This window comes from Haemorhous mexicanus, chromosome 4 (assembly GCF_027477595.1).
Source record: "Haemorhous mexicanus isolate bHaeMex1 chromosome 4, bHaeMex1.pri, whole genome shotgun sequence".
In the NCBI taxonomy this organism is placed as follows: Eukaryota; Metazoa; Chordata; class Aves; order Passeriformes; family Fringillidae; genus Haemorhous; species Haemorhous mexicanus.
Genome location: NC_082344.1, coordinates 1,092,533 through 1,106,487, shown reverse-complemented (window position 1 = coordinate 1,106,487; position 13,955 = coordinate 1,092,533). Strand labels below are relative to the sequence as shown.

The 13,955-nt window shown below is 47.2% G+C and overlaps 1 protein-coding gene across 1 annotated transcript; it reads left to right on the top strand.

Annotated features, from left to right (window-relative positions):
* Positions 1-426: 426 nt before the first annotated feature.
* ALB (albumin) lies at positions 427-10,477 on the top strand. Its single transcript, XM_059843510.1, has 15 exons — positions 427-579; positions 1,308-1,368; positions 2,170-2,302; positions 3,138-3,352; positions 3,959-4,091; positions 4,264-4,361; positions 5,116-5,245; positions 6,055-6,269; positions 6,394-6,526; positions 7,326-7,423; positions 7,540-7,678; positions 8,328-8,551; positions 9,010-9,142; positions 10,031-10,087; positions 10,301-10,477. Exons 1-14 carry the CDS (start codon positions 495-497, stop codon positions 10,079-10,081), a joined length of 1,848 nt encoding a protein of 615 aa, XP_059699493.1. The 5' UTR covers positions 427-494; the 3' UTR covers positions 10,082-10,087; positions 10,301-10,477.
* The last annotated feature ends 3,478 nt before the right edge of the window (positions 10,478-13,955 follow it).

Sequence of the window (13,955 nt, the reverse complement as noted above, 5' to 3'; positions counted from 1 at the left end):
CGTGTCTAGAATAGCCATGCCATCTCAATCAAGTGATTTACAACCAAAATCCTCTAATTTCAAGCGGACCGAGTCCTCTCTGGGGGAGCTGTTGCTATACAATACCAACATGCTTTGCTTTTGAACAAACAGTAGCAAAAAAAAGCTATAGGATTAGCCCTGATGACTTTTTTGTCTGATGCCTTGAACTCCTTGTTTGTCATTTGATAAGGAAATTTACGCAAAACTTTATCTTTTTTGGGTGCTGGGAGGTTCAACCTCTTCAGAACAAAAAGGCCCAGAGTAACAACACAGAATAAATAACTAATATAAAAATTTTTGTCAAGGGCAGCTGAAGTTTTGTAATCTTCCTCAGGCCAAATGGCAATCCACAAATGCCAGCTTGAGGGTTAATATTTTACAAACACAGGTAGTGAAGGGTATATAAGCAACTGCTCTTCTTTCAATCTTCCTAGCATTTTTGAGCAATTTTGCTCACATCAACATCTGCAACCATGAAGTGGCTGACATTAATTTCATTCATTTTTCTCCTGAGTTCTGCCAGATCCAGGAATCTGCAAAGAACTGCACGAGATGCAGGTAAGAAAGGACTAATTAGTTCTCTTGGAACTCTTTTTCTATCAATTTAATGTCTTGAATATCATTTCACAAACAATTAGTGGGAGCCTGATCCATATTGAACAGAAAAATGTGATTGACTTGAAAAGAAAATCAGGAGTCAGTGGGGAGATGGGTAGGACAGTCAGGACAAGTAAACTGAGCAAGTGTGGTGCCACACCTCCACAACACCTGTGTGGTGCACAACCAGAGGTCAATGAGTCAGGATCTGCTCCTCTCCACCATGTTAAAAGCAGCTGCACTGTGCTTTTGGAAGTTCTGTCTTTTGACACCTTAATAACTCAGTGTTCAGAAGAAGGAGGTTTGCTCTAATCAAGCTGCAGCTGCCCTGCTTTATTTGCAGTGCTTGGGGGTGGTGGTTACCCAAAGGACACCTTTGCTGAGCCTCAACACTAAGTCCATACAGTCATTTAGAGCATCTGAACTAAGTAGCTGCTTACAGAGGTAAATATTCTACTAGGATCATGACAATCACAGGCTTGGGTTCCCTCAGAAAGACAAGCAAACCTAAGAGTTCGGTATCTGTAGACAAACGAATGAGTTCAAGTTGGTAAGTTCTTAGGTGTAAGAAGTCAGGTGAATGCTGAACATGGAGAGAATGTGGCCCAGGGTGCCCAGAATGCATCAGTCAGGGTCCAGCAGAGCCAGTGTGACAGTGACATCGCTGCTCCCGTTGTTTTCCTCCCTAGACCACAAGAGCCCGATTGCCCACCGCTTCAACGACCTGAAGGAAGAGACGTTTAAGGCAGTGTAAGTGAACCTGCAGCTTCCACCTTCTAACTGGTTTTTGTCTCTCTTGATATTGTACCAAAAGGGGAAAGGAAGATGCACTGTATGAGCTCACAGGGAGTGGGTATGCCTCTCTGAAACACTGACTTAGCCCCTTACTGTTACTGCAAAACCTAGAAATATTTTAAGACCTGCAAATGTCACAATGACTTTCTTACTCTCTGGGAAAAGAGCTCCTTGCAAACCTTGTGAAAAAGCCTCTCTTCCTTCTCTGAAAATAAAGTAGGCATGAGGAATACAGGATTGATATCCCTAGAATGAAGAGAAATTATGCTGCATTGGCAACATGGCCAGAAAAAAACCACCAACTACCAACCTCAAAAAACAAACCTGTGACAGGTTTTCTGAGACACATCAGTCATCTTCATTTGAAACTGGTTTTGGGAAAGACAGATGGCCCTGACAGACACCTAAGGGCTGACAAAAGGCAGCCTGAAGATCATCATTTGTAACAGCGGCCAAATCCAGCTTAGGTCATGGCATTTATGAGTGTGCTGGTAAAAGCGACAGAAAATTCCAATCACAGTCTTTTCTGGTTTGTTTATAATTTAATATTGAAAACTTTTTTACTGGGAAGGTTAAAAACCTGTTCAGAGAGGAAGAGAGAACAAGACAGATGTGGGATCTGTCCCTGTGCTCTGCATGGTATTCTGGTTAACCTTTGTGCACGTCATTTGAACAAACCAGTTGAATTCAGAGACCTTTGAAAGTATTGCCTGATGTTTCTCAGTGTCATATTCCAAACTGTGCTTTGTGTTTCAGTGCCATGATCACCTTTGCCCAGTACCTCCAGAGATGTTCCTACGAAGGGCTGTCTAAGCTGGTGAAGGATGTGGTTGATTTGGCACACAAGTGTGTGGCCAACGAGGATGCTCCCGAGTGCTCCAAACCACTGGTAGGCAGTGAATCCTTCACTATGGCATTTCATCTCACTCTGTGCAGCTGCCAGGATCACCCTCCTTGAGGACTTACACCTGAACCTTTCAGCTGTGGCTGTTGTCACAGGCCAATGCTCAGATTTCAGTGCTTAAACAAAGACCTTGGTTTTGTCAGGTTCTAAACCTCTGCCTTTAGGGAGTGCCTAAAGGATCCATGGAGCCCTGTGTTGGAGACCAAATACCACACTTGGGCACATGGAGCTTAGCACTGCCTGAAGATAAACGTTAGCACTTGGTACCAAACCCCAGCTGTGAAGTACAGGCCTACTTCTAGGTATTAAAGTGACCCAAGTGTGTGGAGTTCCACACTGGGGTGACTTGAAAAGGTGCGTGTGCTACTTGAAGGCACTTCATTTATGAGGGTTTAAAAAAATTCCTCTAAAATCTGGTAACAAAAGAAGTCTGCAGGTATTCAGGATCCCTGGACATCTAACAGTTTCAGTTAGACATTAGTTATCCCTAAAGGTTTCCATCAAATCCTGCTTCAATTCACCTGAAAACTCGGTTCAGTCAGATCACAAGTAAAAGGAGATCCCTGTATTGCACAGAGTATTTTAAATTATAATTAACTTTTTTCTATAAAGCACTGGAACCGTTTTGATATCAGACTTCAGAAAATAAAACTTTATAAAATTATTGAAAAACAGTAGATTTATTTGATTTATGGTCTAAATCTTATTCAGTAAAAATGTGTTTACTGTTCGGCCAGGCTTTTCTTTTGCAGATAAGCAGACAATACAGTGCAGTGTCTATATTTAACACTAGTTCTGACCCTCACCTCTCCCTGTACAGCCCTCCATTTTCCTGGATGAAATCTGCCAAGTCGACAAGCTCCGCGACTCATACGGCAACATGGCTGACTGCTGTGGTAAGGCTGATCCCGAGAGAAACCAGTGCTTCCTGTCCTTCAAAGTGCAGCACCCAGACTTCATCCAGCCCTACCAGAGACCAGCTGCTGATGTCATCTGCAACGAGTACAAGGACCACCGGGTGCAGCTCCTGGGAAAGTAAGGGAAATGGCCACTTGTACTGCCCTAGCCTGCTCACATGTTCTCACCTCATGCGAGAGCAGGCTTCTGCATTCCAAACGGGGGTTAAGGATCACATTTTACACACCTTGGATGACCTTTCTTCCCCAAACCTGCTGAAAACTCACAGGGTTTCCAATATCGATTTAACAACTTAGTCACTCCAGCTTCCCACTACGCTCTGTGTAGGTGGCAAGAAGGAAGAAAGGTAACAGTGAAAAGAATAAAAATTGGCAATAAAATCTTGGCGAAAGGGCCAGAGATGAACTTTTTACACTGAAAATCAGAATTTTCAAATATTTGACCACACATTTTAAAAAGCACATGGACACCAAACCAGATGGCTGACAACATCAGGAGTTCACCCTTCACCCACAGTTACTGAGCCCTGCCTTGGGAAAAGAGAGATTTAGCCGAGCATTTCCCATCAGCAGGCATTACGTCTCAAAAGCAGATAACTAAACTAAACTAGATTTCTGAGGTACATTCCTAAAGCAGACAAAAAGGTAGAGAAGCTGCAAGAGGTTTAAGGCCACTCGCTGCTGTCACTGGAACACAGAAGTAATGCTCTCCTTTCCCTTCTAGTTTCGTCTACACTGTTGCAAGAAGGAACCCCTTCCTGCACGCCCCAGCGATCCTGGGCCTGGCTGCTGAGTATGAAAACGCACTTAAAAGCTGCTGTTCAGAGAGTGATGTTGGTGCTTGCTTGGATGCAAAGGTACAGCAGCTCTGTCTCTGTGGATAAACACTAAGCAACTGAGTGAGAAACAGGCAGAATTTTCCAGTTCGTGCAAAGCTTTACATGAACAACTTGGAGAGGCAGGCCAGGATTAATCCTATCCATCGGACATAACCAGTGTAATGTGACAGTGTGTGTCCTGTTACCACAGGCAGCTGTTATCAAGGAAAGAGCCAAGAAGATAGATGTGAAGCAGCAGCACGGATGTAGAATCCTCGACAAGTATGGTGAGAGGACTTTCCAAGCAAGGTAAGTTCCAATCACTTTTCTGGATAAAATGTAGGCTTGTCAGCCTGTGAGAGACCTAGGAAAAGCTCAGCTGTGAGAGTTGAGAGCAATTAAACCGTCTCTGGAACCAGCACAGAGGATGGAGAATTAACTGTTGGAGTGTCCCTCAGAACCAGAGGTCACAGTGTGCTTAACCCACTCTTTTGCCAAAGCTGTTCCCCGTTGCAGTGCCTACAGCTTTCAGCAATGGACACATCACTAACCAGCACAGCAAGGTGCTAGTTTGAACCTTAAGCCAACCAAAAAGTCAGATGGGCAGAATCACAGTTGTTAAAACATTTGATTGTAAGATAAAGACAAATTATTGCAATTTAGTAACTGGATCACCCGTCTGGGCACAGAGAAGCGCTCTCATTCTGTGGCCAGTCTAACATTGACCAGGATTATCTTATAGACATAGTCAGCTTTCATTTAAAGGTGTAATCAGGACTTGATCTACCTGTGCCAAGTAATCTAGAGCACTTTCCAGCTGCTCAGGAGGGATGGGGATTCTTCCACTTCAGGCAGAACAGGAAAACCACTGACTTGTTCCTTTTTGGCTTTACTGGGGCAGATGTTGATGCCCTTTTTTTTCTTGGCCACCAGGAATTAGATGAGAAGAATGAGAACTTTCTGCCAACACTCCTGACCTACCTTATCGTGTGCTAGTGACTTGCAAGGTTTCTGCTCCCTACAGTGCTTTAAAACAAGGGTTTTTTTCTCCTGTTCTACCCAGCAAACTCGTTCGTATGAGCCAGAAATACCCCAAGGCTCCCTTTGCCGAACTTGTGAAGATGGTGCACGACGTGAAGGATGTCTACAGAGAGTGCTGCGAGGGGGACATGGTGGAGTGCGTGGATGACTGGGTGAGCTCACTACTCTAGAACAAAGTTGACATATTTGAAAGATATTTAGAAAGGCAGTAATTTGTGCAGCTACACGTTCACAGTCCAGGGAACTTAAACTGCTACTCAGCACTGCTGGAAGGCTCAAGCACTGAAAAGCTCAGGATGGGCACATTTGACTCTTACTGGAAGTAGGTTTCAGCCCAGCTCTGGATCTAGCCCTGTCTAATCACTTAGACTTACACTTTATCCAGAGTGTTTGGCCAAAATCAGAACGTTTATCAGGAAGGTTGTTTGATGGTATTTATCCACTTCAACTCAATCATAAATATAGGGAAAAAAAAGTGGCAAAAAGGCTGCAATTTTTTCTCCTGTCCTGTCGAGCATACTGCCACTAATCCAGCTTTCCTGTAGTGCCAATGAATGCTAGAGAACAGATGAACAAACCCCTGCAATAGTGAGATGACTGACTCCAACTTGGACACACTTGTTGACCCAGCTCGTTCCAGGGCTCTGGGGTTTGTCCTCTATCAGAGCTGGGCATCTTGTCAGGACTGCCAAGATCCATCAGGCATCCTTGTGACAGAGCACTCAGTGATGTGCCCTGGCTCTCTAGAGTCTGGGTTCTCAGTGTCTAGGATCAGGGAGGGAACCATTCACCCTGCACATGCCCCAGTTATTTCTCTGTGTGAACACAGCATTTTTTAGCAAAGTGCTAAGTAAAGAGGTGACCTGAGTGAAAAGAGTCTGAAGCCGAGAGAGCAGATTAATTAACCTGTCTTTAAATTATTATTTCATAGCTTGTCTGATCCCACGCATTCATTTTACAGTCAGAGCTCGTGGCCTCTCTGTGCTCTAAACAAGATGTTTTCTCAAGCAAACTCAAGCCCTGCTGCGAGCTGCCAGCTGTGGAAAGGACCAAGTGCATCATGGAGGCAGAGTTCGACGACAAACCTGACAATCTTCCTTCACTAGTTGAAAAATACATTCAGGATAAGGAAGTGTGTAAAACCTACGAGGCAAACCACGATGCATTCCTGTCAGAGTAAGTAGTGGCAAGAGCCTTGCACGCTCATTGTCCCCCTGAGGAAATGTCCCTGTTATTACTGCACTGTGCTGAGGAAAGCAGCACGGTATTGAGGAGCTCTGTCTGCTCCTGTGCCTTTCAGGTTTGTTTATGAATATGCACGAAGACACCCCGAGTACTCCACGCAGCTGGTCATGAGGATCACTAAGGGATATGAATCACTCCTGGATAAGTGCTGCAAGACAGACAACCCTGCTGAGTGCTACGGCAACGCTGTAGGTGCAAAGCCTTCTTTGCAGAGGGCTAGAATGCCTGGCTGGTACCTGTCATCAGAGAACTGTGTGGAGAAGCTCCTCCAGCAGAGCAGACAGCAAACTTTTGGAGAGACTGATTCCAGGAGAGGTTAAGGTCCTGGTGGGAGATGAAGCAGTCCATGGCCTATGGCAGGGATACAGGGTTATCTCAGATGACAGAGTCATTTCATGGGTCACATCCCATTATTTCAGACTAGTCTCACTCAACTGTCTGACGCCTCTGTATCTCAGCTGTGATTGTGACAAGCAATAGCTCAGTTATTCTCTGAGCTATTGATTCTATTCTCCACGGCCTACACTGAGTATGGCTGCTCATGGAGTGTGCCTGGCCAGCACACAGAGACACCTCAACTTGGGTCTGATCCACAACTCAGGCACACACAGGACACAGCATAAGTTGAGTTCCTGAAAGCTTTGGCCAAGACATGTTCCCTTTGTGGCTGATAATAATTTGAAATATTTACTTGATTTAAACAAATAAACATAAACCCCCACTGCTTAGAAAATAAGTCCAACAGGAAATTAATTTAAATTAAATTTTTAAAATGTGGCTGCCTTTCTCAAGGAAATTTCTGTTAGAACTTAAGACCCACTAGGGAATCAAATCCTGCCTACACCGTCCTGGCTATAGAGAAGTGATCAATCTTGCAAAAGGAGTATTTCGTAGACAAGGTTTTGAAGAGGTCAGAAGTTACATTTGTTCGACTGTTAGCAGCAGGTCCTGCTCTAATATCACTAATAAATTTCTACTTGTTGGCAGCAAGAGGAAGTGAACAAGCATGTCAAGGAAACCGAGGATGTGGTGAAGACCAACTGTGAGCTGTTCACTACCCACGGCGAGGCAGACTTCCTGAAAGGGTGAGCAATTCCTGATAAACATTCTGGTCTTGGCTTCCCTTTTCCCTTCAGTGGGCTGGATGTGCTTGTATTTGAAGAATGCTCTACTAACTGTCATGTTGATTTGACTCTGTCAGAATTCTGGTCCGCTACACCAAGAAAATGCCTCAGGTATCAACTGAGACCATGCTTGAAATCGGCAAGAAAATGACAGGGGTTGGCAAAAAGTGCTGCAGTCTTCCTGAGGACAAACGCATGTCTTGTTCTGAGCACTACGTGAGTACAGGGGTTTATTCTTTTCCCTTCTCCTCTTGGACATTTGTCCTGTTCACAAAAACACTGAATTCTGGTGAGACAGCAAACACAGTGTTTTTTCATAAACACCATGCTACGCATGTACCTAACAGAATTCCAAGTCTGTTCATTTTTTAATGGATGTGAGAGCCTAAATAGCTAGCTGATGGTACCTTGTGAGAATTTTAGTTAAACTTGGCTTTCTCTCAGCAAGCAAGAGTGAGTTCATTAAATTGGCAATCATAGAACCATAGAATGGCCTGGGTTGGAGGGAACCTTCAAGATGATCCAGTTCCAACACCCTGCCACGAGCAGGGACACCTTCCACTGGACCAGGTTGCCCAGAGCTCCATACCTGAGACCGTGGCAGTTTGCATTTGGGAAATGTCCTAAAACAGTGTCCTAAAACCCTCCAACCTCCTGATTGTAGCCCAATGCCCTCACTGTTTGCAGATGAAGAAATGCCTTACTCCAGGAATGCCTATATAATTTAAATTCTAAACACGCACCATTTCCCAGCAGGTGTTACATTCACTAGCTTCCACCTCCAGCTAAGCTGTTGTGACAAAAACATCACTTAGTTGCTGTGGTTTTGGGAAGATGTAACTAACGTTTGCCCTGACCTTTTCAGCTGAGCATCATCATTGAAGACATGTGCAAGCGACAGGAGAGCACCCCGATCAACGAGCAGGTCTCCCAGTGCTGCAACGAGCTCTACTCGTACAGGAGGCCGTGCTTCACTGCCATGGGCGTAGACACCAAATACGTGCCGCCAGCATTCGACCCCATGATGTTCAACTTCGATGAGAAACTGTGCACGGCTCCTCCGGCGGAGCGCGAAGCAGGGCAGCTGAAGTAAGCTCAGACAATGCCTTGCAGGGGAGCTCCTGAAGGGCAGCACGGAGGGAAGCTACACCCTGGCTTGTCATCTGACTGGGGCTTCACTAGTGACACAGAAAACCAGAGGGAACTACATCTTTGCTCTGAGCTGGTCAGCAAATAACATCACATAGTTTGGAAGAGGCAAAAGAGAAATTTTTCTTCACTTAAAATCCCTCTCTTAACTGACCAGTTCCACGTAGGCCCACTGCCAGTGCAGCTCCTGAGACGTACTTAATTAAAGCAACATACAGATCATTTCCCTAAGTTTTTACCCAGCTGCAACTGTTAGACTGGGAATTTGGAGTTACCAACAGGCACAGGCTCATCTAGGCGTGACAAAACACCCCTAAAATGAGCTGTGCCTGGGGGAATGGCATCCTCTCAAGTGGGAATCCTACAGCAGGCACGAGTAATTGTGGCTTTCTTTTCAGAATGCTCGTCAACCTCGTCAAGCGCAAGCCCCAGATGACAGAAGAACAAATCAAGACAATTGGTCAGAGTTTCACTGCCATGGTGGATAAGTGCTGCAAGCAGGCAGATATCGAGGGGTGTCTTGGAGAAGAGGTACTTTCTATCTCCTTTCTTTAAAAAAAACAAAAACCAAAACAAAAATACACACACACAAAAAAACCCACCAAAGCAACAAAAACCCCCAAACCCCATAAAGAGAAATCTGGAAACTGAGCACTGGAAAGTTGTTCTGCAAACTTGGCTGCACAGATTAGAGTCGCTGAACAGTTTCACATGGAAAAGTTGTCTGGAGGTAATTTAATCAAAGCACCTGCTCAAAGCACATCTCACTCCTAGATTTGATTAAGTTCTCTCAGGCCTTGTCAGAAGAGCCAAACATCTACCAGCCACAGTTGACAAATATCCCTGTGTAGAATTTAACTTTATCTCTAGCATACACAAACATTCTTTTGTGCTACAGATCCTTACATAACTCTGGGATTACCAGTAAAAAGTGCATCTGGATCAGTTCTCAGAACTGCCCAGCAAATACAGATCTACAGGGAATTGGGCTGATCATGTCACAGAAAAGGTTTATCTGGAGCCATGTGGCATTGCCAGCAAGGATAAATGACAATAAGTTTGCAGTAGCAACTTCATATACTGCAGGGCACAGAACTATTACTAATATCTTAAAGTGCTTATTAATTGAATTCTTTTTTAATTTATATCCAAAGTGTTACATAGTTACATATATTCGGAAGACTTAGGAAAGAATTATTTTGTCTCTAATCAGTTCCAAAAGTTTCTTTCCTACTTTGACAAAACTGGAAGACACACAACATCCAGGGGCAGACGGGTCCTAGGGTCAGCAAGTACCGTTAGAATTATCCTCTGAACCATAATTCAGGCATGAGTTTAAATTCCTAACAGCTCCTTCTCAAGCACAAGCTGCTTTTGTCCTTGCTTCTCTCTGATAACTGTTTGTGTTCCTTTTCCCAGGGTGCTTCCCTAATAGTCCAGAGCAGAGCCATATTAGGAATTGGTGCCTAACCTAAGGTAGGTAGCAGCATCGATACACAAGTATCTTTGGCCGTCAGTCTGTCTGCCCCTTCCTGCCCACCCTTCCACCCACTTCACTTCCTTATCCCCAGAAAGCATCCAGCTTCCCTTTAACCACCACCTGCCACTGCACAGGGCTCAAGTCACTGAAGTACTGCCAGTATGCTGCCAGTATTTTACTAAATACTCCCTTCTGTCTCTCCAATCTAGGTTGCCAGTGAGAAAAACATGAAGAAAAAACTTCCTGTGTAACGTCTCCCACCCCTTACCCTTTTTCATTTGGTACTGAATGACCACTTCATGGATCTTCTGTGTTTTGTCACACTATGTGCTTTTAAATTCCTTCACTAAAAAGAAACTAAAAAATAAAAGCTTGATAAAACCGCACTTGTCCCTGTCTGCTGGTGACCACCATAAGGCAAAGCTCAGCCCCAAATGGCTGTTCTACGTAGAATATATGGACAGTGAATGTGTATTTCAATTTTTTTTTCTTGCTTCTTGCTCTTACAAAGTTTTTATGAAAGAATATGAAAATTTAGCCAGGCTTTAATACCCTGATTCAATAGCATGCCGATTTTAGGCTTTACTTCAGCCATTATAATTACATATTAAGAGAGGTTTCAAAGGTACTGCTCAAGCTAAAGAAAATGATCAGCAAGTACCTTTCTAAAAAAAAAAAAATCATTTTTGCACCGACCACAAATCAAGCATCTCTTCATTTGCAAAGAGTTGCAACCAGCCCTGCTTTTAAGACGCTTTTCATCTCTTAACTCGATTTTTAGGAAGTGTTTTAAATTTTCTCTTGAAAAGCTCACCACCTAAAACATGCCCTTTACTATAGCAAACTACCCGGAGAGACATTTCCTGCTCCTACACCAACAAAACCGTGTGATTTGCCACGATTTGCTGACCGGCGCGGGGAGGCTCAGGCCACGGATTGCCCCTGCCCAGCTCCCCACCCCGCCGCGGCCGCTCTCTGCGCTCACAGCGCGGAACCCAAGGAGAAGAGGAGCCGCTGCTCTTGTACCGCGCACAGGCACCGCCTCGCTGCCAGTCCCGCCCCGCCCCCGACATACCTGTGCGGCTGTCCCGGCTTCGCCGCTCCAGGCTCTGTACGGGAATCCGAGCCCGGTGCTGCCCCGGGAGAGAGGCGGGGACCGCGCTCCCGCCGCTCGCATTCCCGGCGCCTCGGAGGCAAAGGCGGCAGCTGCCGTGAGCGGCCCGGTGTGTAACGTGAGGCGGCAGCTGCTTTCCCGTGCAGTGCCCGGGCCAGGCCGGCTCGCTGCCTTCGGCCGAGCTCTACTCGGTTCGGCCGAACTCGGAGCCGCTGGCTGCCTTCGGCCGTTCTCGGCTCCGTTCGACCGAACTCCGCGATCGGCTCCGAGTTCAGTCGAACCGAGCGCGGCTCTGCCGAACCTAGACGAGGTGGGCCGAACAGAGGAGACTCTTACGATCTGCGCTGAACCGAATCGAGCCCGGCCGAACGCAGCGTGTGATGGACTTTTAGACCAAGGCATTTACCCTGCTGATTTCCCTGCCTCTGTTTCCCTCTGTCCTTCCCTGTGCCGTCTCAGCCCGCTGAACTTCTTACCCCAAAACTGCCCTGGCTCCTCTTTACCCTCCAGTAAATCCCACCTTCCCTCCTTCTCTCATGTCCCTCCCTGTCTCTATTGTTTGTATTCCTTAACCTAACAAACCATCCCTGCCCCGTAAGCTGTTTTCGGTTAGATTGGGCTCGGCTCGGCTGAACTCGGTGCCGCCCCATCAGCGCCCCCCGGGCGCACCGTGCCGCACCGAGCCGCTGCTGCGGCCCCCCGGCGGCGCTTCCCGAGCTCCAGCGGGGCCGGCTCGCTCTGGCGCTCGCTGCTCGGCTCACACGCCGGGCACAGCCGGGCCCGAGCCCCGCTGCCGCGGCTCCTTCCTGCTCGCTGCCCGCTCCCGGAACGGGACCCGTGTCACCCACAGTGGCGGCCAGGTCTGGTCCCTCATCATTCCCGGTGAGAAGCGATCCCAGCTCTTCCCCGTTCCCGAACGGCCGCTGCTGTCAGAGGCCCGGGGGCAGCCGAACCGCATTTCACACGAGCCCAGTTCCTGCCCGGAACGAGGCAGCCAAGAGGAACAGTGTGTCATCTGCAAGAGCTGCTCTCAGCTTCAATTCCTACACACAGACACTGCACTTCCCACAGTTCCTTCTGAGGGAGCGGCAAGTGCTGCAGCACCCTTACCAAGATGTCTCCTTTCAGCTCAGGCCCAGGGAACACCGGGCAGAGCACAATGGCTTCTCCTATTCTGCTCCTCTTCCCCTTGCAAAAAGCCAAGCTTTAAGCAGACATCAATGGCTTTCCCCCAAGGATTATCAGGCAGCCTGCTATCTTCTCTACCATGTCCAAGAAATCACCATTCCAAGCTGGAGTTCTCCACATCACATGCAAAAGCCCAGCAGTCACAGGACTGCAAAGGCTTCTGTACAAGCACTGGGCTTTGTAAAGGTACAGGAGCGTGGCCACTGCCAGGGAACGGGCAAGGCCTCTGCAGCACCCAGCAGGTGGCTGCTGTGTGACAGAGGGGGTGGCTGCTGTGTGACAGAGGGGGTGGCTGCTGTGTGACAGAGGGCTCTGCAGCACCCAGCAGGTCACTGCTGTGTGACAGAGGGGGTGGCTGCTGTGTGACAGAGGGGGTGGCTGCTGTGTGACAGAGGGCTCTGCAGCACCCAGCAGGTCACTGCTGTGTGACAGCCCTCAGCTGGCCTGGCGTTTCCCCTCTTACCTGCACTGCAGGCTGTCATGTCAGCTCCGATGCTGATGGAAGGTGCTCCTGAACAATCTGAAATATGCAAGACCTTCGTGGCACAAGTGAAACCAGGTCCTGGCTGACCCTGTGGAGTTTGAGACACCATTATCTCCTGCCCTTGCCCTCAGCCCCAGATAACGTGAACCAGCACAATTTACCTCACAACTCAAGGCACCAAGGTCTGAATGCTGCAGGCCCTCATCGCTGGCACAGGGGATCATGTTTCTCTGGAGATCAGCACATCTTGTAGCTGTGGAGGATGCTCCTCTGAGGAGTTTTTGGCGACTCTGGCTTTGGCACTTCTACAGGATCCAGTTTTTTCATTCCAGTATTCCAGCTCAACTACAGTAATACAACTGTATTACTTTTCAGTCACTTCCTAACTGCCTTTTATCAGGAAATATTACAGGCAAGACGTGGCCTCAACAAGATAGAGCCAATGGCAGCTAACAAGAACTTCAGAGATCCCATGATTTGGCCACACCTTGTCTATGAGCAGTGCAAGAATAACCCTTTTACCAACCTTTCTGGGTAACTGCCAACAAACACAAGTAGAAAACCAGGAAACTGGGGGCAATCACTTCTGCACCATCCCAGCTCAAGGACACTGCAGTGGAGAGTAAGCAACTCCAGTCTGTTTTTTTCAAAGACAGCTCAGCTGACATTCCTCCCAGCACCACTGTGATAACCATTTAAGCTGTATCCCGCAGCCAGATGCTGCAGCCTGGCAGGGTGTGGAGGAATCCCAGCCGGGACACATCCGAGAGGAGTCCCGGAGGAGCCCACATCCTCCCTGGGCCACACACACCCAGCCCAAGGTGAGAGAAGCCACCAAAGTCAAACCCTTCAAAGCACATGGTGCTGTGCTGCTGCAGCTTGCCACTGTCACCAGCCAGGTCAGCAACGATGTTCTTACAATCTTTTCTGTGAGCGAGGGCTGCCAGGGCTCTACAGCCACCTGCATGCAAGAGAATTAGGGACATGGATAAATGCTGCAGACATCAGTAGTTTATTGGCATGTTTAGTCAAAACACATTCAGAATGGAAACTTAAAAGTAAAAATACTTTCCACCTG